Below are 25690 nucleotides of genomic sequence, written 5' to 3' on the forward strand. Positions count from 1 at the left end.
GGCACCTGTCTTCTGGAAGGGCTAGGTGAATTATGTTGTAGTTTGAAAGAGTTAATCAAATTGGAGGAGTTTCAATCTTGTAATTGAAACATATTTGCTTTCCTACCAAAATGTGCAGTCAAAAGAAAAATAATAGGTAGATACTTAAGTATGCAGGAACCAGAATTCTGTGATCCTAAAGCATAGATTTTGTCTGTTGGGCACTAATTGGAAGCTGTAGGACCCACAACCAGAGACAGAACTAGAAACTGTTAAATTGCTAGGCCACTATCCATCATGTCTGAGGAGCTGTGATAGTCCAGTGAAGTTTCTAGTGATCAGAAAAGGAGAAATATAACCCCCATTTTTAAAAAAGGAAAAAAGATCTGTGGAACTGCTGGCCAGTCTGTCTCACCTCAGTTCTCAGAAGATTATGGGGCATATCCTCCTGGAAACTATGCTGAGGGCACAGGGAGAGCAGATGTGACTGGTGACAGCCAGGATGGCTTCACTAAGGGCAAATCACACCTGACAAATTTGGTGGCCTTCTGTGATGGGGTTATAGCACTGGTGGATAGGAAAGAGCAGCTGACATCATCTGGTTGCGTGCAAAGTATTTGACACTGTCCTGCATAACATCCTTGGCTCTAAATCGAAGAAGCATGGGTGTGACAGATGGACCACTCAGTGGATAAGGAATTGGCTGGATGGTCACACTCAAAATGTTGCAGTTAGTGGCTCAGCGTCCAAGTGGAGACTGAGTGGCATTCCTTAGGTGTAGTATTGGGACCAGTGCTGTTTAACAAGTTTGTCAGCAACATGGAGAGTGGGACTGAGTGCACGCTCAGCAAGTTTGCTGACGATACCAGGCTGAGTGGTGCTCTTGACACACGGGACCTTGACAGGTTAGGAAATTGGGCCCATGCAAACGTCATGAAATTCAACAAGGCCAAGTGCAAAGTCCTGCACCTGGGTTGGGGCAATCCTATAAACCCATACAGAGTGGCAAATGGACTGAGATTGGCCCTGTGAGAAGGACTTGGAAGTTTTGGTTGATGAGAAACTCAACATGAGCCAGCAGTGTGTGCTTCCAGCCCAGAAAGCCAATCCTATCCTGGGCTTATCAAAAGAAGCGTGGCCAGCAGGGTGAGAGAGTTGATTATCCCCCTCTGTTCTGCTCTTGTGAGGCCCCACCTAGAGTACTGCATTCAGCTCTGGGGCCCCAACATAAAAGGACATGGAGCTGTTGAAGCAAGTCCAGAGTAAGGCCACAAGGATGGTTAGAGAGCTGGAACACCTCTCCTGTGAAGACAGGCTGAGGGAGTTGGGGTTGTCCAGCTTGGAGAAGACTCTCGGGATACCTCATTGGGCCCTTCCCCTACCAAAAGGGGTAACGAGAGATGAGCAGGGACTCTTTGTTAGGGAGTAGAGTGACAGGACAAGAGGTGATGGTTTTAAGTTAAAAGAGGGTAGATTTTGATTAGATAGTTGGAAGAAATTCTTGACTATGAGGGTGATGAGGCACTGAAAGAGGCTGCCCAGAGAAGCTATGAATGATCTGTGGAGACATTCAGGGCAAGGTTGGAAGGAGCTCTGGGCAACCTGTTCTGGTGGAAGATGTCCCTTCATATGGCAGGAGTGCAGAACGAGATGGTCTTTAAGGTCCCTTACAACCAAATCATTCTATGATTCTATGAAATAGGGATCAGAGGGTGCTATTGGCAAAGTAGAGTCTTGTGCTCTTTGGCAGGCCTTTGATTTGTTTAAAATCCTTTTTGAAACCTTTACTCTGAATCCTTTCCTCCTTCATCATGTTGTTATCTTCCATTCTTGAAGGAAACATCAACTAGATTTCCTAGAGTACTTATATTTTGCGAAGGTGGAACAGGAGTGTGTCAAATAGCAGCAGGAGCTCTCTGCCCATAATTGAGAATTATCTTAAAGGATAAGCATTCCCATTGTTTTTGACGAGTTAATAGTAGGATCAGGTGTGAGTCAAACTGAGGCTTTAAAACTTGGCCATCTGCAACAAGAGAACTCAGGTAGCTGGCACGATAGGATGCTTAAATGTGTGCCTGCCTATAAACTTTGCTTGTGATATGCTTAGCACTTTGGCACAAGCCTCATTTTTAATATCTCTTTACTAGGAACATATTGTTCTTTTCAAACAACAACCAGGCAAAAGGAGATGAGGTCAGCAGAGCAGCTGGTTGCTGTGCTCACAGCCATTGTTGATAGGTCTGCTCTTTAGTGAAAGGGAGGTGGGAGGGAACTGGCTTTTATAAACCAAAGCATACTCCACAGTTCTCATTTATTCTAAGATCAAAATACTCCTAAGTTCAGGTTTATGTACAGAGCTTTTAAACAGATGGCAGAAGCTGAGTAGATTTGATAATCATCTCGCTTACTTTTCAGATTTGGATAGAGGCATATCAGACCAAATCCTAAGTTCCAGACTTACCTAGCCTAGGATCTCCCTAGTGTCTTTGGACATGTTCATGACTAGGTGGGGCTAATTCAGGCTCACCTGCTTTCTAGGAAGTGAGGATTATATCCCTGTCCTTTTGCCAATTCTTTTGCTGAGCAGAGAGGAGGCTTGTTCTGCAACATGCGTATGGATGAAGCAGAGAGTTTCAGGGATAGGTCACCACAGCCTCATAAAAGAGTTAAAGCCAAACTTCTCCAAGCAAGACAAAATGTCACAGGAGTAGCTGCTGATGGAATAGTTCCAGTACAGCTGGAAATATTGGAAATCACAATCAGTCTTGGAAAACTAAGAGTAATTCTGAAAATGCTTATTTTACTCTCAGGAGACTGATTTCATGATTTGCCAAGCCTGGGAAGATGCGCAGACTGAGCAAATGTGACTGGGTATTCAGTGTTGTCACTCAGCACTTGAATAATTGTATTATTTAGGAGTTGTAGCTACCAGCAAACCTATTTTGTGCTGCATGCCAGGTACTACACAACCTAAAAGGAAACAAATGCAGACCCATCCTGATCCCCAGATCATCCTGTGCTGCACTGGACAAATATAGCTGATGGCTTGAAAAAGTCCATCATTTCATTAAAAAATCTGAGTGTTTTAAGTCAGCGTTGGGAGTAGGACATTCATGGGTATACCTTCCTTGAGGACACATTCCCATTCACAGCCTTTATGCTTCAGAGCTTTCAAGCAGGAGCTGTCCTCTTCTTTGTATAGCACAGAGAGGAACAGGTTCCACCCTGTTATTAGGGCTTCTGAGTATTGCAGTCACAATAGTAGTTGTTAAGGAGACGTGCTCAGATACTTCTGTAAACTAAGGGATAAAAACAATTTGAAAATAAAGAGTGTGGAGTGGAGTAGAATAATCTTACACCTTTGGCCCCACAAAAGAAAGTGATTCTTTCAATTTAAAATATCAGAGAATTCAGTGTTTCAACTCTTCAGTAAAGCATTTCTTCAAGTTTACTGCATGTATTACAAAGAAGACTTTCTGTACCCATCTGTGTAAGACTGTCAGTTGTTTTTGAATACTACTGTGTTCTTGCTTTGTCTTTCACCATCTCTCCATTCCCATCTTACTTACATACCACTCTGCTGATCACAGGAGCCGGTGCTGATTTTGTCATGCTTGGAGGAATGTTTGCAGGCCACGACCAGTGTGCTGGAGAGATTATAGAAAAGAATGGCAAGAAAGTTAAACTCTTCTATGGGATGAGCTCTGATACAGCCATGAAGAAGCATGCAGGAGGTGTTGCTGAATACAGGTAAGAATTTCTCTAGCAATTGCAAATACATAACTTCTGAAAGTGAATTCTGCAAAAGCCATGTGTTGCAAACAGGCCTGTGTTTCTGTTCTTGTTCAGGAATCCATTAGCAACACAGCATCTGATCTCTGGGAGGGGTGACATCAAAGAGGAGACAGGGAGAAGGAGCTGGGGGTGGCTAGCTGAGAGCAACCCTTTTCACTCAGTTGCAACCAGTTCAGCATACTTTCAAACTGGGAAACCATTCATCACTGTTCTGACCTTTGGGTCTCTCAAGATGTGTGTGAATTACATGTGGGTACATGGCACACCAAGCTGTGGTTTCTGGCTCTCTCTTTAAGCAGATTGTGTGTCCTGTTGGTGTATGGATTCCCAGCTGGCCCATATGCTTCTTTCTGCTTGCAAAGAGCGAGTGCCTGGTGAATCAGTGAAGCTGGGATTACCCCCAGTTTGGTGCTGCGTAACAGCTGTAACAGTACCAAGAGCCCAAGACCATCAGAGCCCTCCCAGTCACAGGCTGTAGCCACTGTACTCACACCTGGCTTTTTGGCAGTCTTTTTACACAGCACAATCATGCAGTACATATTTCTCACTCCTTTTGGGGTAAGAGAGCACCAGAGTACCCCATTATCCATTTCCCGAAATCATATAGCTTGTGGGAGCTTGATAAAACCCTCAGAGAGAATGCTTGGGGAAGGGAAGGCAGACAGGCTTTGTAAAGGAATCTTGTCCATTGCTACTTTACTCCTGAAACTGCTGAGAATTCTTACTTTCTGAAAAAGCAGATGACTCCAGAAAAACTTCTCATATGTTTTCCCTTAATGGCAGGTATTGCACTGCCCTGAGACAACATCGTTCTTGCATACTGTGTTAGAGTCATGATATGCTGATGTTGTCGCTTTGGTGTCGTGATTGAAGGTGTCGCTTTGAAATCTCCTCCACTGGTGTAGATTTAGACTCTGGTCCTATCTGATAGAGTGCTGTCTGTTAGTAAGGATCTCAAAGCCAGTGACTTTTCCCACTGTTCCAGTCATTTAAGATGGATGAGTCTTACTGGCCCTGTCTGCTGCACAACTGTCCTGGCATGCTTTTTTCCCTGATGTGTTCATCTGCTACCTGGGCAAGAGTTGCAACACTGTAAAGGTGACAGTATGGAATGAAAAGCAGATTGATATTTACAAAACAAAATGGAATTCATGCTTTGACACGAAGATGGGGTTGGAGCTTGATGATCCTTGAGGTCCCTTCCAACCCAAGCCATTCTCTGATTCTATGTGCTGATAGATCCATGGCAAAGAAGGAGACACGTATCAGATATAGCACCAGCTAGAGAGCGTATTTGATCCCACCTTCCATCTCCCACCTCAACATTAGCTTGTGTAGTTTGTCTGACACTTGTCAAGAGTTGAAATGCACCATAAAAATGTGCAGCAGTACCTCCAGCACTTTACAAAATGGTAGGATACAGCCTATTCAAGCATTTACACCACTTTCCTTTGGCCTAAAATATGAACTCTGAAGCTGCAATGGTAATAGAGACTGAGGATTATTGGTAGACACTGTGCAGGAGATACCCAGTGACTAATAAAGTCATTAACTTTTCTGGTCTGGCAGAAAACACAGGCTCATTAAAATAGAATTCTATATGAAGATGGGGAAATAGAGAGCTTATGGGTGCTGCACTTATCTGGTAGTCTGTGCCTACTAAACAGAGCATGGCTCAGAACTACATTCTGAGGAAGACTTCTGAGGAGAAAAATATCAGTAGGACATGGGGAGAAGAGATGATAGTAAAGAGTTTTTTCAAGGGCAAAGAAGTTTGAGTTGAGTTTTGTCATATCCCAAGGTCATTCTTTTGCAAGAAGTAAAGATGTTTGACAAGGAGAAATATAAAATAAGCACTGTGGTTTGAGGAGAGGATTTATATTCTGGCAGATTCTCAAGCCAAGATTTTTGTCCATCTGACTGGACAAGAAGGAAACAGAGATACCTCTACCTTTTGCCTGAGGAGCACTTACATTTCTTGAGTGGAACGTACCCTTTCTTCTTGACTTGAGCCCACGTACCTCTTTTCTGTGGCTCAGGTCAGAAGCTAGAGAGCAATGTGCAAAGGATTTTGTTTATTTCATATTGACTGTACCTGTACGAGCTTAAAAGCACCACTGCCTGTGAGATACAGCTTACTCTGACAACAGCAATGGGTTGCCTTTAGGAGCAAAGCATGTGACTGACTGTCCACCTGGTTAACCTGCAAGGCTCTTTTGGCACAGCAGGTTCAGTGTGCTTTTGCTTTCAAGCACAGTTGGCTATTTGTAGAAGGAGGAGCTCATCTGCATCTGGGACAAGCTGAAAGGATGCATCAGTGAGATGTTCTGCATACCTCTGAGCTGTGATTCACAGTGGTTTCATACCCAAGTCCACAGAAGCAATCTACATTTGTTGAACCTTTTTTGCCCCCAGATAATGTTTGGCATCAAAGTTTCTGAAGAAATGCTTACAGTGCGTGGCACTAGTAATTCTTTTACCATGTAAAAGTGGCAACTGCTTACAAAGAGGTGCTGTTAACCTTTTATCTGAGGTAACTCACTGTCCTTTCCTACTCTACACTTATGTCTAGCATGGGAAAGTCCTGATGCTGTTCAGGTATATGGTTAATGGTCACTCTCTGAGAGAACAGGATCAAGCATGCTGCACAGGAATCAGTGCAACAACATAGGCATTTAGTATCTGGCCACCACTGTGCTGCTGGAAGTCATAGGAGAAGTATAGGAAACCTTGCTGTAGCAGTGGGACAAAGAAGTAAGGCAGCTGTTAAATTCTGCTTTACCTAGTTACATGTGCATGTAATCTGAAAATAAGTATGCCCAGCAGGAGAATTAACTAACAGTGGTTCCCCTTAGAAATGAGAAAATGCAAGTTTATGTCTTGTAAGATTAAAGGATGTACAGAAAAGTGCTATATTTGGCTTGGTCTAGACCCCTTCAATTCCTTGTGGACAATACTACTATCAAGTTCTGCTTGATCCATAGCCATATTATGTTTTGTATCCTAATATTAAAAGTCCCCTGGGGATCTAGTTCTGAAACCCAGCAACAAGGGGAGCAGAAGTATAATCTGAAATTTTCAGTCCTTTTTGAGAAGCTGCTTTTTTTGTGCCACCAATAGGTAACATAGCAGGAGTTCCCCAGTCTACTGCTAGCTACCACAGCTCCAAGCATGAAGCCTGTAAGTCTCAGCTGTTAACTGTAAGGAGATGATTCTCATTTTGTTGGTGCTGCAGCCACAACGCGAAGCTGGCTATCCCTACCAGCCTTAGTCTTGCTCTTGCTTGGCCCACCAGCATGATGAATGTCATTGTAGATTAAAAAAATCAACTGTCAGTTATCCAGTACAGCAAATGCACTGGGCATGGAAGGGATGATCAGAAATGGTTTTCTTTCAATTACTTTTGTAGAAAAACTTACTGAAAGTTTAATTGCTTACTAGTTTAGGTCATGGCAAACTTGAACCACAAGGGTTCTAACTCAGCATTTTAGATGCTGGATACCTCAAACCTATCAAGTCAGTGGGACTTCTTTATGCAGGTTTTAAAAGCCCAGCTGTAAATCCCTACCAGTGACCCAAATAAGTTGTTTTGTCTTCAGAAGAACCTAAGCACTCAATGTTTTATTCAAGCAGTGCAGAGCTCGTTGTGCACAGCCCCCTGCAGAATCAGACTGCTTGTCACTGAACTTCAACTTCTGAAAATTACACATTCTGGCTGGAGAACCTGAACCTCCAGTAAACAGAGAAATTAAATTTGATGGGTAAGGTGAGATAGCTATAGTAAGAATAAAGTCATGTGTGTAATTGTTTTTGTAATGACTGTGTCAGGTTGAACACATTTAATTTGCATGGAATCTTTGGACCTTGTCTCATTAGCTGTCTGCCATTTACTTATTGGTTTATTTTTACATTTTTACCCCCTTTTACAAGGCATGGATCAGAGCTGGGAATTTCTGAAAGGCACCTATTAAGATTCTTTTTTGGGGAGAGAGAAAATAAGGCAAGTAAGGATAGAGACCACGGTATTGTTCAGTTAGAGCCAATTTGCTTTTGTTAACCCTTCTAAGATCTTATGTGAACATACAAAAGACACACTGCAGCCCTGCTGTGGTCACCTAGCAATTCACAGCTGCTACTGAGCTAGCTTTGGTATTTAAACTAACTAGGGGTGGAATTTGGGCCACAGAGACAGAATAGCATCAGCATCTGGCTGCTACTTACCATCTTTTTCTGTATCTCAAATGACAGCCTGAAAGACCTGCCCCCCAATTCCTGCCATCTCTTAAATGCTCCACTTGTGAGACTGCCTCACGCCAGGACAGTCTGAACCCTTTGCCATGGTCCATGTTTTGCCAGACTGACAGAACACCATCACTCCATCACACCCTTCCTGCCAGGATCCCCATCTGTGGTGCTCATCCGTCCATGCCTGCAGCAATCTTGTGCTGACTGCGAGTGAGGGCACGTACCACAGATTAGACCCATGCAAAATATCTAGAGCAAATCGTTTTCCCTTTCTGTTTGCTGTTCAGTGGCAAGAGACATAGAGTCTGCCAGAAGCATCTGGGCACACCCATTCCCAGCTGCTGGGAGACCCAGTTGCTCCTTCTTCACCTTTCTTTCCTGAGAAAGGGTTCGTTTCACATCATGGCTCCAAGCGTCAGAGCTGCAAATCCCTCAGCAGTTCCTGCTGACATGCTTACGCAGCCCTCTGCCAAGTGTGCCAGGTCCTGTGACACACCTTGTAATCCATGTGAATGGGCAGTCCACGCTGGCAAAACAGCCTCAACTAGGGAAACTTTTAATTATTTTGACTTATTGCCAACTAACATATACTTCTAATCAGTGATTTGGGTAATTAAGCCAACACCGAATTCGGTCCTTCTGGGACCCCTTTGACATGGAGCACCTCCTTGCAAGGTGTATCTCCAGCTGTGTAGCTTCTCAGATGCATCCACGCACATCTTCTAGAGGCTGCTGGCTCTTTCTTAAAGGCACATGAGCAGAGATGTAGTGTTCTCCCCCAACTTCATTATGAACTCTTTCAGCATCATCACAATCTTGATATATATCAGTTTTAAACTCCACTCTTCCTCTGTTTGCACAAGAAAGCAGAGATTAATACTGTAACAGTGCACTTAGTAAAATATTACTCTGTCCTGGGTATCATATTACAGGAGTTGGTGTCAGTTTGGTTATATATCCTTCAGACTTCACCCCTGGCCAGACTGTAGATGTGAATATTACAGCAACATATGCATACACTTAGTAAAATTCCAGCCACTCTCCAGGTGGCAGGATTTGTTAGCACAGTCTGAACTGTTGCCTGTTATAAACTCCACAGCTTGCCCCAACAAGACTAGAGTATTAGGGTTAACAGTAACACAGCCCAAACAACAAGCTTCCCCCTTCATCCCTGTGGATGAGATTAGAGGTTGATATAACAGTCTCAGTACGTACTTACTACAAATGTCATGCTTTGCTCCTGCTAAACACGTAACTCAGAAAGCCACAGCAATTTGAGTAGATATCCTTTTACAAAGCCCATGGACTAGATTATCAGTGTTAACACCATTATGATCTGAATGCTTCCTATGAGTATTACGTCTTGTTCCTTCAAAACGAATCACTAAGAACGTAACAGTAATTCAAGTTATTCACTGTGCTTTAGCATAGAAGCAAACAATTAAGATCATACAAGCAAAGACTGACACCAGTGTTGAAGGTACCAGTAGGGTCATGAGACCATTGGAGTGTTCAACATTCACAATACTGCCTTGTGGGCACTTCCCCATCTAGGGAGTAAGATGATGCACCAATGAGCTTAGGTCTCTTGGCCCTTGCTCTACAGACCTAACATTTACTGAGCATAGGTATGCACTGTCCTCACGAGCACAGACTTCTGTCCCAGTTCTGTCTTATAGTCCTTGTTCTTCAGAAGCATATGGAAGTCACAACATGTAGAATGGGAGAATTTTCAGCCCTTCTTGACACTTTTTTTTTCCTCAAGACTGAACATAAAATTGGACTCCCAGCATTTTCCTTAGGGCTGATCTCAGACCTGTCTTCCAGCATGCTTTTCTGGGTCACCTCTTGATATTCTGACTGTGTTTCAGCTGATACCAGTGAGCACTAGTAACACTGCCAAGCTATGGGAGCTTTTGGGTTGTGGTTTTAGCAATCACCACTTCGATAATTGTTTGATCTCCAAAGCCAGAATGGGCATCTCTCAGTGGCAGTGGCTGTAAATGTCCCATGTTTTAAAAATTTTGTTCTGAAAAAAGGACCACCAAGTGCTCACAGTCCTCAGAGTAATGCTCCCCTTACTGCAGGTCTGTTTAACCACTGTGACTGAGGCTGCCTCTAAGTACTTCATTTTCCAGTCAGCTCTCTGCTAGCAAACCCTGCAGCTAATGCTTCACACAACACCCATGCTAGAATTAACTGGGTGCTTATGCTTGAACTGACGGGGACATTCTTGCATCAATTCATTGGCACTCATGCATGAATTGAATGGACTATCATGCATAAGTGCAGAAAAAGCTGCATTTTTTGTCCCATCTAGTGGTAGGGCTCTTTCAGATGGCAAGATCTAGTAAATAAAATACAGTTTTCCCCAAGTCCCCAGTGTGCAGTCACAGTAGTCTCATGGAAGGCTCCCTGGAGGCTGAGCTGAAGCTCTAGACTCTGGCTGGAGGACATAGGCATGGTCAAAAAACAAGCTGCAAAATTGTTAGCAGGGCCACTTTTATGTCCTTTTGTGGCTGAGCCTTCTCATGCTGCTGGCACTAGGGCTAAAAGTAAAAGCTTGTCAACTCCTGCAGCAGAGTCCCAACACACCACTGAGCCCCAGTGCAGTCTGCTAGGTAGCAGCAGTATGTACATTTTCCATTGGCCACTTATTACAGTGTTTATTTAAGAGTTTCTTGCAAGAAAGAGTCAATTACTCATCAGATGTAAGGAAATTAATCATGGTTCCTTATTCACATGGCATATTAACACTTCTCCTTTATTGTCTCCCTAGGGCTTTGACCTTGCATTTAAACTAACAGAATGAAATATAGCCAGGCTCACACTCAAGTACCTCTACATAGCTGCTGGTGCTGTTGTTAATGATTTGCAAATGGAGCCTCCAAACAGGCATGCCCTTTCTTTCAAGCACTATCCCCTAGACAACTTGTTTAAGGGAAAAGTAAATAAAGCCACATTTACAACAATGACAGATCCCAGCCATCATTTTGAACTCTTATAGGAGAGAAGAGCAGCAATCCCCTCTTCCCCTCCACATTTCAAACTCTAATAATACTGAAGTGCCATCCAAAAAGCATTTAAAGCTGAGTCCTCAGCTGTCAATCCTCTATCTGCATGACATACAGAAATCTCAGCCGTTTCTGAGGAAGGAAACACAAGGATAAGGATTTAAGTCCAAAGTAAAGTTTGCCAGCTGTTGTCATCTGTTAGACCCCTTCCCAAGGCCGCCTTCTCCAACTCAGACAGATAGTGTGGTGCAGCACAAGCTTGGTCTAAAGATCAGCTTGTGATGGGGGAACTCTGCTGCAGGAGGAATTGCTGTGCGTGAGAAAGCTGAGGGGGAAGAGATGAAAGTTATTTGCTTGGAATCTCTTATTTTCAGATGTGCTCTTGGGGACAGTGTAAACCTGTGTTGGCATGTGCCCATACTTGATAGTATTCACAGTGTTTTTGTTTTTTGCTATCCTTTTTGCCTGCCTCTGAAATGTGCTAGCACACTTCTTTGCTTCTGGGCTCAGCTCTGCTGCAGCTTTCTGTAACAGGTTTCTCACTGTATCTGTGTTGGGCCTGAGGAACTGGGCCAGTAGGAGACAGCCGGAACATTTCTGTGTCTGATCAAGGGCGTGGGAGAGTGCCCTGCAGAGATCTGCTGCCCAGAACCTGCTGAGACTCAGCTCCCACATTTTCACATGAGGCCTAAGCCTGGCCATTCCTTTAAAGCTTGACACTGTCAAGGTCAAATCTGTCTTTCAGTAAACCTGGAAGCTTCCCTTGGAGATAGTGTATGATGGAGTGGAGGGGTGGGCAGATCTGTAAGGACAGATACAGAATATTGAAATATACACGAGATGTGTCCTCTTCTGGTTCATAGTATTGGTGACGGGAGTTGAAACATTTCAGTGCTTGAGAGCAGCAAGGAACAACAGATAAACAAGCAATAAAGCTGAGGGAATAACAGTGAACTGTACCACACATTGCTTCAGTAAACACGCTGTTATGTTTTGCGTAAGTAAAAAATAAATGCAGTAACCAATCTCTTCTCCAGGGCTTCAGAGGGCAGAACTGTGGAGGTACCGTACAAAGGAGATGTGGAACTCACCATCCTGGACATCCTTGGAGGGCTGCGTTCCACCTGCACCTACGTGGGAGCTGCCAAACTCAAGGAACTGAGCAGGAGAACAACATTCATCCGGGTCACCCAGCAGCACAGCCAGGTCTTCTCATAGCCCAGGACGGGGGGACTGGAAAGAGATGGGAGGAGAGGAGCAGGAAAGGTTGTTGGTCTGTTTTGATTTCTCCTCCACATTGCATTAATGGCAAACTCCTCTCTCTATGAATGGCAGTCTCATAGCCATGATGGCTTGGATTTGAAAGGGGAAGGCTGTGCTGTTAACACAGTGCCATTGATTCAAAATGCAATAGCCTCATCTTTTACTGTGCCTGATTTATTTTTTAATCAACATTTCTTCATCTGTTCTTTCTCCTCTGATAAATAGTTGCTGAAACCTCAGTTAGCAAGGAATTGGCTTGTACAGACATGGCTGTTGCACCTGCACACATACACACATTCCCTCTGTTAAGACTGACCTGTCAGCTACCATTGCTTCTGACAGTGCACCCTCCAGAGAAAAAGCTACAAGGAATTGAGTGGAGGGATCAAAAATCAAATTGTCTTCACCTTTCCTGTGGCAAAATGTTGGATGCTTGTGGCAGGGCTGCCAGCCTGCAGGATGTCAGAGGTGGCTGAGGCTTCTTGCTGTGATGATAAAAATGCCAGGTCTCTTTCACTCTCTGTTCACAGGGCTGGTACTGCCATTTTTAGTGAAACCTCTCCATGGACCAGCCTCTGCAGAGAAGCTGGCACTAAGTGTAGCAACCCCATGCTGTCTTCCCTGCCCCTGTCTGTGGAGATCATTCAGGAGAGAACATCTCAGAGCTTGCCTGCTTTACGTGCATGCAGTAATTGTGTTGCGTGGGTTGCTGCTTTCCCCTGTGCTCTGTGATCAGATTTTTAAGACATAGAAACTCAGCAACAGTAAACTCACCGAGGGGAGGTTTCTCCACAGCCCTCCCTGCTCCCATTTAAGTTTTCTGCCTGTTCATGTCCATTTAGCAGAGATGTAAAAATGTTGTGCTGTGCGTTGCCTGTGGCCAGGTGATTGAGGTTGGAGGAATCAAATTCACTTCTTAGCTACTTGGTACCACTCCTTTGCAATCCTTGACATTGTGAAAAGCAAAAGGGAGTTTTCAGCAGAGGAGCCTGATTGCAGGACACTGGTAGGCCAAGACTGAGTTAAAGCATTTGTTCTAAAGGCAGTAATGAATGTTTAAGACTCTGGATAACACTTTATGGCCCACTAATTAATTGATAAATCACAGTGAAATTTCTTTGGAAATAGACATTGCATCCACATGAATACCACAGTAGCTCGTTATGATAAATGATGTAAAAGTGAACAGCAATGAATTAATAATGCTTGGCCACTTACTTTGAAGTGCTGCTGAGATCATAATACAGCTGTTGTTACCTCGGTACTTCAGAGCCTTACTTTTCCCTCCTGCAGATATCTGTGGAAAGAGGCAGGCTTCCTTTGAAAAGCAAATGAGTGATCTGTAGGAAGAGGAATAGCAAAGAGGATCTCTAGATTTAAGCTCATTTGAGGGACTGCTCAAAAAGCCGTGCATGAGTATTGGTACCACTGGCCATTGTGAGAGCATATCTAGGCCACAAACTGATGCCCAGTGAGTTTTAAGTCTGTTGTGCACATTAGGAAAGGCTCAGTAGATCTTCTAAATGGCCTATTTTAAATGTCTTCCATTAAACATGTAGGAGTTAAGTCTTAATTGTGATATGACCCTTTCATTTATTTTGGAGATGAATAAGGGCCTTCATGTGAGCACAGGTTACACCCATGCTGAGTTTGAGAACCGTCTTTCCTGCTGGATCTCTTACAGGAATCTGAATGTAGAAGAGATGCAAACCCTGTGATAAAGGGTTTGATCTCTGTTTCCTCAAGCCTGACGGCATCATGTTTAGAAGATGCCCAATTTCTTTTTCACAAATCCTGCTCTTACCCTCACTAAGCCTCAAGTACAGGCAGCATTACTCTGTGCATCAGTACAACTGTAGGAGGTCACCATGCCTTTATGTACATGATGTGAAGTGTAGGGTGTAAAGGCAAATGAACAGCCCTGTGAGGAGCAGGATTAGATCGCGTCAGGCTGTCACGTTGCAGGCCTGCCCACAGATGTGTCTCTGCACTCGTGCCTTCATACGTGGGACATGCAGCAGTGTGCTGGTCTCATGCCTACACTCACTATTGCTTTTCTACTTTTTTTAGCTACATTGCTGAATGAAAGTTAAGAAATACATAGACGCATAGGATATATATTTATAAACATTTTTCTAAAAAGATCAGAACACTGAACAGAGCAGCTTTGTGACATCTCTGTCAAACAGTTTCTTTTTCCAAAGGACTGGTGCTGGGGTAATGGGGGGCTGCCTCTCTGCAAGGGTGGTGAGTGTGGGGGCCTCTCCCTGGGCAAGTTGTGTGCTTACCACAGCCACGTGCACCTTTCTCTGACCAGTGCCAATAGGAAAAGGTGAGAGTAAATTGGTAGTAAGAGTTGTCCCCAGTTCTCCAGTGACGCTGACAGTAAGAGTGATGGCTGGTAAAGCATGGACTTAAGGTATTTGGTTTTCTGAATAGCAGCTCTTGCCATCATTTTGAGAAGCAGCTCCTGTTCTTTTTGTTTTCTCCTTCTGTCTCCAGAGAGAGCAGGAGGGAGGATCAGCTGCAGAAAAGGTGAACCTATGGCATGGCTGTATCTCCCCCAGAAGTACATATTAGTTTTGTTCAGAGGCTGCACTCCCCCAAATCAGCCCTCCTTGCATATGGAACAAAGACAAGGTGGAGCCCTCATTTAGCACCCAGCCCTGTGCCTCCTCATTTGCCCTTGTATTCTCGTAGCCCCAGGTACTGTGCCCTGCACAAGCCCACAGCCACTTTGGCAAGGAACTGGGGTGTGCTGTGCCTGGTGGGATGGTCCACACCAAGACCACAAAATGCCATGTGCCATTTGCAGATCTACCTCACCTGCACATTTTACCTGGTTTTCTGTTACTTGTTGCCCTTCTGTGGAACATCTGTACATTTTCTAAGTGCTTACTTTTGGGTGATTCTGCTTGACCTGGTCTTCTTTAACCCTGCCACCCCAGCCCCATGTCTCCCCACTACAGGAGCATGGGAGATGAGCAGCACTGTAGGCTAAGGTCACACCTGCTTTCCCCAGCCAGGTAATTGCTAAGCTGAGCACACAAGAGCCAGTGCTGAGTTGTGGCACCACTGGCTCCACAGTGGTTGAATTGGGTACACCAAAATTTGTAAACAGAGATGAAAAAGGCCACGTTACGCTATTCAGACAAGCCTGGCAGTATTCTGCCAGATGCAGAACAAGCCACGTGGGCTCTTGTTTCTGAAAGAAATGAGTGCGTGCACTCAGTAGGCACTTGGCTCCCTCTTGGGCCGTGCTCTTCTGTGCATCTTTCTTCTCTCCTCAGGGCATGGAGTTGAATGTAGGATGTGGGGGACCCTGCAAGTGTGAGGAGCTGGGCAGGAGGAGCCTCTGCTTACTTTTGGAGAAGCGTTTCCCATGCCAGTGTGCCTGCATCTTCCTTTCTGCCAGGGAGAAGGGACTGGGGAAGAGCAAGAACCAGGGCAGCAATTAGCCAGACCTTAGCGTCCTGAGATGGGAACTCCTATTTTTTTTCAGACCTGGTCACTTTGAGAGTTCAAAGCCTTTTCTGAACCAAGTACTTCCTTTGCTTCTTTTGGGGTCTTTCAGATGCCCTCTCTAGCATTGACTTGATACCTTGTGTACTGTTGTTGAAGTTCTCACACGTAAATAAATAGTCTAGAACTCCTTGGTGTTGCCTGCGACAGCTTTAAGAAGCTTCTATATAATCAGCCACGCAGAGTTGCTGAGCCTTAGCCATTTCCCTGCCCCACGCCGCACTGCTGAGATGGTGATGGCACCATCTGCCCTCCCTGCAGCCAGCACGTGTCTGCGATGCCTCCAGCGCCAGGGACACGGTCATGTATCGCGTTTGGAAATTGTCCATGGGAAGTTTTGTTATGCAATAAAGAGCTTCACTCCAAAAGTCTGAGAAGGTTTTATGCCATGCACGGTGCATTCCTGGTGGGGGGAAGGAAATGGGGCAGAGGGCTTTCAGAGGAGTGCGATGCCACATTCAGCTGCTGCTCATAAAGACAAAGCACGCGTTTGCAATTGGCACTGTTATTTTATTAGTACGAGTATACTGAAACAATAAACTTGTACTGGTATACAGACAATTTATTTAAAACAATTTTGTTCAAATTTTGAATCAAACATTGTTTTATTATAATAATGAAATAATTTCTACCTAGAAAACCTGCAAGCACCATCAAAGAAAGGGACCATAAAATTCAATAAACAGACGCGAGTGTATCCTACAAATAGACACACCACCATTAGAAAATAGAATATGAATTCTTCCATTTTTTTTTTTAATATTTGTTTTAAAAAAGCTAGTGCAAGTACAATATTTTACACTGGAATTACAGAGAGTATGCACGCATATGGAAAAAAGTTCTCCTGTCACAATAAAAGCTCTTAACTATGTCTGTATGCACTTAAAATCTTCTCCTCTTTTCAATAAGGTGCAAAACGTTATTCCCTCCCTATTTCTCCTTTGTACTGGCCATGTCAGCTCGATTTCTCCCCAACACAAAGCTGCGATATCCCTTTTACTGGGCCTACGCTAGGAACTACGCTGGAAGTGTGATTTGCAACAACCCTCATGAGTACTACCAAATGAGAAGAAAAAAAACAAACGAACAAAAATAAAGGACCTCAGAAACGCTGAAGAATGGCAGACCCTCACCCGGCAAGGCCCCTGGCCAAGCGCTTTCGCAGCCGGCCCCAGCCCACCGGCTGCCAGCACGGTGACATAGCTAGTACAAAACGGTTTTCAGTAGCTCACCCGAACTGAAAAAGGTTGGGAAACCCCTGCCTGTAACCCTGCCCTCCCTTCCCCCCCCCCCCCCCCTTTTAACACTGCCAAAAGAACAGTGTTCAACAAGTTAATATATTATTCAAAAAAAAAAAAAAAGAGCAAATACATAACATTAGTGAGTTTCAACATTAGCTGACTGTCGTGAGAGGTTGTATCTACGCCCTAACAGATTAGTAACTTTGCGAAGAGGCCAGCCCAATGGCCAGACAGAGATGCCAATGCAGCCACCTGCAGCCGCCCTCGGCCCACGCTCACGCTCGGCTCCCAGACCCCACCCGCCGGCTCAGGCAGTTCTGCAGACTGCTTTCGAAAGGAGAGCAATTGGGTCCTCGGCTCTTAAAGCAAACCCCAGGGGGATCCCCGCCTCGGCTGACACCGCGAGGCCATGGGTCCGGCCCCGGGGTTTTTGCATGTCAGCAATCCAGTAGTACAGCAATGACAGCTCAACGAGTGACTTAACGCCTGCTGCACACAGCGCTTCCAATGCATGCCTACTGCATGGGCGAGGGGATGGGTGCAGGAGCTTTGACCGCTCGAAACAGAAGCAAACAAAAAAGAAACAACCTTGGTGAAGCCTCCGTAAAATCCTCAGTGGAAGACTTGAGTCCTTTCAGATAACGACAAGAAAAAAAAAAAAAAACCTACAGAAACCTTAGAGACTGTTATTGTATAAATACTACCTATTGGCTGAATGCACTTCATTGTAACGCAACTGGGGCCGTTCCTCCTGGTTCGGGGACACCTGGACACAGCGGTCACCGCCTTGCAGGGGATGGGAGCGCTTTGGGATGTCGCCCCACCGCCGGCCGCCAGCTGCCCAGCTCAATCTTTGGACTAGAAAGAGACCCTCTCCTCAAAAATGGCTCCAGGATTCTCTCCTTTGGGCTTCTGGAAAACAAACACCGGTCTCTTGAGCAACCGAGATCATCACTGGAAACCTGTCTGGTGTGTCTGCTCCCGGCAGCGGGGAGAGGGGGCAGCGGAAGGGGCCCGAAGGCCACGTGGCCTCGGGCACAGCCCTGCTGCTGGCACTGGGCTAGGATCCCTTGTTATAAACACTTCTTGCTCAGGATTATACTCTTTGGGTTTCGTCTGGAACAGGAAGTGCTGAAAAAAAGTGGAACAGCATCCCAGAGAGAGGAAAAAATGGGAGCGAGAGGCTTTGTGCAGGATCCCCAAGGGCATCGCCAGGCCTCCCCCAAACCAGCCCTGTCCCTCGGTGCAGGCAGGAGGGACCGGGAGCCAAATCCCACAGCAGAGCCACCCTCTGAAGTGCCCGGCAGCCGCACTCGAGAACTGCTGCTCCAAGGTGTGTTTTCAGCACAGGAATAAACAGTGTGAAGCACGACTCCACTCCCCAGAAACGGGACCCATGTAGTACGAACAGAAAATTAAGCACAGTTGTTCTTTAAGAGCCTTTTAAGTAATAATTCTTCCTGGCCAAAGCCAATACAAATCAGATCATCTAGACATGACAATTTCTATATACAAAAAACATGTAACTTTCAACCTTTCTCTGCTTTTGTATTTAAAAACTTTTTTTTTTTTTTTTTTTACAAACAAGGTATGAAACTCACTGTTCAAACAGAGCCATCTCTTTTTCAAACACTGAATGAATCATTCCAACATTCATTTTTCTTTTGTGCAATTTTTAAAACATTACCTGTACTCCTCAATGTGAGTGCTTCAAAAAAAGTTTCTATTTTTAATAAGCTTCTCAAATTAGGTTTACATCAAAAAATATTCCCACAAGATATAGTGCTACAAGAAAAGATCCTATCAGTAAAGGTAACACATCTGAAGCGAGGTCGTCTATGTAAAAGAAATTGTACTCTGGAGTAGAGGTGTGCAACTCGTTTGGGATTTCCCTATTGACACAGACACCAAACTGTCCTTGGGACAGGAAAATAAGTGGACGTGTAGGCTTACGGAATTCACGCGGATTGATTCATGTGCAAACCAACGCTTCTGTCTGGCTGTGGGTACACGTATGCAGATCTGCATTGACCGATTCTCATTTTTCTATTTATTTCTGGGACTTCGGGGGGGCCAGGAGGGTGAACCAGGAAAGGAAATGGCTGACTGCACTCTGGAGATGTGTTCACCCCTCTGCTCTCACATCAGCACTGGCCAGAGAGCGCTGAGGAGGCTCTGCTGGTACCTGTGGTGGCAGGGAGGGAAGAGAAGGAAACCACCTGTCCGAGCGCACGTCCCATTTCACCTCATGGAGCCCTTGGGCTGACCTCTCCGTGCGTGTCCAAGTGCCAGCAGGGCCAGGGCCCAGATGCTGCGCCGAGAGCCCCTCTCTGAAGTAACACTATTAGTGTTTAAAACGGAGAGGATCCGCTCTCCTCGATTTTGTTTTTAGCAGTTGCAAGCCTGAAGCGAATCATTTCCGTTTTAATATTGGCAACACACTTTAAGTGAAACAAATCTCTGCACAGAGTGAATTTTCATGATAACCAACAGCGACAGTTCACGCTGAGCCTGCTGCTTTTGTATTGCGATCTACGTGATATCTACAAAGTTAAAGTCATGAGATGCAGGAAATCCAAACTCGTCGGTAATGTTGTACATCCCTACTCCAGAGCAGTAAAAGTGCTGCTTCTGGTCACATCAGTGTACCACACATATGCCAGCCCCATCCCTGAGTAAAAGGTGTGAAAAATTTCTAAATGTTCCTTGATTGAGGGAAACGAGAGCAGTGATGTCACTTCCCCAGCGCTGAGAAAATGACAAACAGCGGCCGAAGAACGCGACGGCGGGATGAGGGACCTGAAGGAGTCAGAGGAACGTCCTCGTCCCGACGTCAGGTTCATCGGGGGAAAAATCCCAACAGCGACATACAAAACTGTGAAGTAGGTCAACAGCAACGCCAATTCGGGCTTCAGCTGAAGGACTTGAGGTAAGTGACATCAAACTCCAATTCCCCGCGATGTGGCCCAGACAAACTGAAACAATGCCTAAGTTAAACACTATAAGGAACAGTCATTTTATATATAGAGATATATAGATAGATTAGATAGATAGATAGATAGATAGACAGATAGATATTTTTAGAAATCCCTATAAAGAGGTTCTCGTTTTATTTTCTTTGCCCTGACTAATTTCTCGGTGATTGTATGCATTTCATTGTAAACTAAACAGGCCTGCTACAAAAAGGAGGAGAAGAAAAGAAAAAAGAGACCCAAAGAAAAAGACAACCACTGCAGCCCGTGCCGCGGGCGCGAGGCTGGAGCCAGAGGCACCCCACAGCTGGGAGCAGGGTCTCATGTGCGCAAAATCCCCTTCCCCCTCCCCCCCCGCCCCAAAAAAATAACAAACCCCAAACTCCTCTCTCGGTGGTTGTGGGGTGAGCTTGGGTTCAGCTTTTCTTCCTGGATCTTTTTTTTTTTTTTTCCCCGTTACACTGCGGAGGCCAGAGGCATGCATTTCAAACACACGGGGCTGCGGCAGGCCCGTGATTCACACGCCACGCACACTGAACACAAAAGAGGTCGGTGAGCCCTGGGTGTAGGGCTCACCTGGCCCTCGATTCACTGCTTTCTGGGGGGAGGGAGTTATTAGCAGGAAAAGAAGGAAGGAAGGAAGGAAGGAAGGAAGGAAGGAAGGAACGAAGCAAGGAAGGAACGAAGCAAGGAAGCAAGGAAGCATGGAAGGAACTATTCCAAGAGAACAGAAAGGGGAAACCAGAAGAGGGTATGAGATCTAGCTAACACCACACAGGTGAGTCTACGTTGGCACGTAAAGTATTGCACATCCTACAAAAGCCAAAGCACGGAAAGGGACAGTTGTTTGGAAAGAACCAGTTATTTCAGAATTCCTCAGTCTGAAATACAAGCACAGAACTAATACATTCCTATTGCTCCAAACTTATATATTTTTTTATTAGTTTTCTATTTTTTTTTAGTGTTAGTTGAATAGATCCAGTCAGTTCAATAGCCCCCGCTTCCTCATCAACCACAACCGTGAATGCGCGTGGTTCTCGTGGAGATTTCTTCCCAGTACGTGTGAATGACAGAAATAGTGGTACGAATGCCAAGTAACATCTGCGATTCTTTCTATTCCTTTACCATCGAAGCTCAAAAACGAAACAGGAAACGAAACAAAACAATAAATTGCAAGTGCCCTGAGCAGAGTATATGGAAGATTAAGCAACTTCTCTGAGCAGAAATATTAACGAAGAAGCACTACCTAAGCTGCGTGACTGTGAGAAGAAACCCGCTCAGCTGTTTGGTAGCCTGCTGAGAGGTTAATAAAATTCAAGGAAATTCAAGAATAGTTTCAAGCTATTTTAAACATATTTCAACTTTTTGGTGCACCCCAGAATACGGTATAAAAACAATTAGTTCTGGTGTGAGCTAAATTTCAAGTAACACATAACAGAGTCAAAGCTGGGGTTTGGGGTTAACCTTTCTTTTCTTAAATAAAAGCATTGCATTTTAGGGGAGAGGGAAAACGAGATTTTAAATAGGCTCGTTCGCTTTAGGTAATGTATTTCTAATATCCAGAACTTTGATTTCCTTTCCTCCCCATCAGTACGGCTTCTTTAAAACTACCTGAAGGCGGGAACTCACCAACCAAAAAAATGATGTGAATGCTCAACCCTGCAGGGCCCAAGCCAGACCCCACAGAAAGCAGTGGGGCCCTCCCTCCGTTGGCCCCAGGCGCCAAGCACCTTGTGTGAGCGGCTGGCTGTGCAGCCCTAATGGGGAGCTAAGCATCCCTGCAGCTCCTTCTGTACCAAACTCCTTAATCTAGTCGTCCGAATGGGAAACGAGGCAATGAAAAGAACAAAGAATCATAAGAAGAAAAATAACATCCGGCTTACGCCTTGCTTACGTATAGAAATGTTTCTCATGGAAAACTCTCAGCAAGTCTGAAGACAAATTCTCAGAGCTGTCCCGGTAGGACCTGGTTCTGTGTGGCAGATATGGCGGAGACCAAAATGGACTGGGAAAGGAACGTAACCCTACGAAACGGCCTAGAGCCAGGCAGGTTAGTGAGTCATTGCTACATTTGTTTATGCTCTTTCAGACACCCCCCCCCACCCCACAACATTATTAGGTAAAAACTGCAGGAATACCACACAAATGATAAACTCAAGATGTGCAAATTGCAAGATTCTTTAAAGTCCATCTTTTTCAAAAACACTGGACAAAGATTTTTTTTCTCTTTCCTTTCTCCTCTCTCTTATTTGTTTATTATCTGTCAGCTCGCATACGCCTTTAACTCATTCTCAAGCATTAAAGTTTAAAAAGTGCCTCCTATTAAGTAGTCCTTTGTGGACAATGACTGTCACATACTAGTTCAATAATTCACATTCATCCCTTTGAAACCACATGGAAACTTTCAGCGCCTTGCCTGTGAGAAAACTTTACAGAGTCGCGTGTAGTTACAGTGTTGAAGAGATTCGTTTGTTTGCTGCTGCTGCCTTCCGAGCAGATCAAAGTGAGATACAGTACGCACTGAACGTTAGACCAGGATGCTCAGCCATAAAGTGTGAACAGCATTTTAAGTGCTTAAAGACATTCTATGTTCCTCTTCAACATCGGGTTCCTGTGTCACACTGAAACTTGAAAAAAGTGGCACCGGTTGTCCATAATCATGAACCAAAAACAGTACTATAGAGTTAAAGACCGAGATCTGCAACCTAACTGCAAACGATGTGTGCCTGTGATCTCAAAGGGGCAGTATGCATCTCCCTCGTGGAAGCAAATGTCCATGGCATAACCTGACCGATGCGTCTAACACTGCACAGAAACAGGAGCGAGCCTGAGCCGGGCACATCACCCGGCCTGAGGCTCCCTGCACACCCACACACACCTGCGCACACTCGCACACACCCACACCACCAGGCAGCCCCGCAGGGTGAATGGTGCAGAACAGCCACCCTGTGTGTGTGTGTGTGTGCATGGCCTCTGGCAACGAACTGCACGAGCAAGCAGAAGGAAATGTTGGTGTGGCAGTTGCTTCGCGAATAAAAATCAGTGCAGTCGGACCCCATGGGGGAAATATATATGTACAGATACACACACACACACAAATATATATATATACATATATATATATATACATGCACATATATGTGTACATATATATACTGTGAATCTTGAGTAAGAGTTGGCTTATTGTTGACAAGGTCAGAGAGCATCTGATCCTTTTTGGTAACATCTGTGGGGCTGTGTCCTCCACATTCACCTGGGGTAAGAAAACCTCCTCACGAGCCCCCATTGCTGCAGGGCTGCCTCAGGCTGAGCACGCACACCACGCGTGACACATGCACACCACACATGACACGCACACCACGCGTGACACATGCCTCTGCTACAGTTCCCTTCTCCTCACCTCCCCCCAAAAACTGGAACAGGAACCAAAACAAGGAAAAAAACAAAACAAAACAAAACAAAAAACACAAAAAAACCCCAAAAACAAAAAACCCAACAAAATCACAGCTGGACCCTGTCCTACACGAGGTGTTAGAAAACAGGAGCCATGACAACACATTCATTTCCACTAAGGGTGTGTGAAGCAGATACTGCCCCTTCTGTAGCTCTCAGGAAACCTAGTCACTGACAAACACTTGTGGAAAAACATATGCACCAGTCTCCTGCATAATACCAGCTGCAACTATAACAACAAGGTTATAACATAAACCTAAAATAAGATGATAACATGTAAATACTGGGTTATTTAGTCTACAGTACAGTAATCTGGATAAAAATGACAAGGGATAGCCTAATTTCCTTTCCCCAAACAACATTTACTTTCCTACATTGGATCGACCTTCAATGCAAATCTTAACCTCCTGAGGAATAAAAGAAGGCTTGGGAAGAGTCAAAGGTGGTTCCTCTTCTGATTTCTCTAGTTTCCGCGATTCGGGGGCTGACCACCTTCTCTTCCTTGTTGCCGGGGGCTTGCTGGGTTCTGTTTTGGTGAGCAAAGGTGCTGCAGGCAATCCTATTTTGTCCGGAAACTTCAGTTCACCATTCTCAGCTAACATCTGTGCACTTCCCTGATTAATCCCATTTTCCTGCTCCGCATACCTGTGTCTACTTCCAGCTAGACTGTCATTCTTTGAATGCTTCAGCAAGATGCTAGCTGAGTCCACGGGCTGGCCCTTTTTAATAGAGCCGTTCTTCAGGTTCTTGAGCGTAAGCGATATGCAGACGTCCCCCACTGAGAGTTTGGAGCATGGCAAATCAAAGAGCTGGCTGGTTCTCTCGGGGCAGCAGGATGACCAGCCTTGTCCAAATACAAAAAAAGGGTATTCTACCAAGACCTCCACGCTGACCTGCAGAAAGAGAGGAGACAGCAGAGAGAGAGGGAGAGAGGAGAGAGTGTGAGACGGGCCCTTTGCCTTGGTGCACATGCGCAGCGGCCAGCAATCGTCGCTGGCGAGAGTCAAGCAGGGATTGTGCCGCTGCCATTTGGTTTCTGTGAAATCTGCACATCGTGCACCAGACTTCAGGCTTGTCCTTGTCAAACGGGTGTTAACTCTCTGACGGGTGTTGACTCTCTGAGCTCAGCACTTAACACAAAACCTCAACAGGAATTGATCTTTACTTCTCTCCAGATGCTCACAGGAACCCAGCAGGCAAAACAGCTTTGGCAGCTCACAAATTCTGCTCCCTGCTGTGCCCTCGTGGTACCTCAACCTCTTGTCCATGCTTACCAATACGTTCCAGCCAGAGGACGGCTCCCTGAGCTGGAAGAGGCTCTATTCCCAGCTCCAAAATCTGATTTCCTAGATGACTTCGGGAATGTCACCTCTCCTTCTTGGCCCATGCAGCTGTGTACTTACCAACATGAAATGGCTGAAGATGTTGATTTACAAGGGAAGGCCACAGGTGTGCGCAGAGCTGTGTCTGTAGCAGTGGGAACGAACCCACCTACCCTGAGCAGTCCTGGGCCTGGGCCACCTTGTGCCCTTCTCACACCACTCTTCCAGCAGCCAACCTCTCTGATTATAACCCATGAAAAGCATCTTTCTTGATTTCACTGCTCAGCCCAGCCCTGTCAGCCCCCACTTCACCCCACTTTCAAAACATGCATAGCTTTGGATCACACCTCATCACCGTACAGGCAGCTGCAATATCCAGGAGATCATACCAGCAGCAGGTGTCTGCTGCTCTGTGACCTGGCTCATGGTGGATCATAGGGCTAACATGATACAGCACTCAAATACCCTCTGATCTTTGTGCCATGCCTGTCCATGGGCTCAGACAGTGGATTTGGGCTCTTCTGACTCATGGCCTACAGGACACAACCTAACGCATCCCAAGGGCTCCTGGTTAGCAGCAGCCGGTAGCTCTGCTCCTCTCCCCACTGATATCACTCCCCCAGAAGCACCCTGCCTGCAAATAGGACCCCAGGCAGCTCCCCGTGCACTTCACCCGATGGATCATCATCCCCCCTGGCAGGAAGGCTGGATGTGGGATGTCCCATAGAGCAGAGCCATCAGATCATGAAAGCCTCGTGGCTTTTGACTGATTAAACCCACACCATGCCCTAGCAGACAACTGCAGTTCATGAGACAGGTCATTCCATTTATGGAAAAAAAAACAAAAAAACCTTTGAAAGATCTATGAATATATGCTACAATCT

The 25690-nt window shown here is 45.3% G+C and overlaps 2 protein-coding genes across 9 annotated transcripts in view; one reads left to right on the plus strand and one right to left on the minus strand.

Annotated features, from left to right (window-relative positions):
* Positions 1-16195, plus strand: part of GMPR (guanosine monophosphate reductase) — a 40739-nt gene extending 24544 nt beyond the window's left edge. For both annotated transcript variants that reach the window (XM_031589393.2, XM_031589394.2), the window contains exons 8-9: positions 3570-3729; positions 12071-16195. In XM_031589393.2, coding sequence (XP_031445253.1) covers positions 3570-3729; positions 12071-12251 — 341 coding nt within the window. In that variant the 3' untranslated portion in view covers positions 12252-16195. The remainder of the gene's footprint in view (positions 1-3569; positions 3730-12070) is intronic.
* Positions 16196-16275: 80 nt separating this feature from the next.
* Positions 16276-25690, minus strand: part of ATXN1 (ataxin 1) — a 204620-nt gene continuing 195205 nt past the window's right edge. For all 7 annotated transcript variants that reach the window (XM_090136900.1, XM_031589391.2, XM_090136899.1 and 4 more), the window contains one exon: positions 16276-24377. In XM_090136900.1, the coding sequence (XP_089993026.1) occupies positions 23847-24377 (531 nt within the window). In that variant the 3' untranslated portion in view covers positions 16276-23846. The remainder of the gene's footprint in view (positions 24378-25690) is intronic.

The sequence above is a fragment of the Phasianus colchicus genome, chromosome 3 (genome assembly GCF_987193195.1).
Source record: "Phasianus colchicus chromosome 3, bPhaCol1.hap1.1, whole genome shotgun sequence".
Classification (NCBI taxonomy): Eukaryota; Metazoa; Chordata; class Aves; order Galliformes; family Phasianidae; genus Phasianus; species Phasianus colchicus.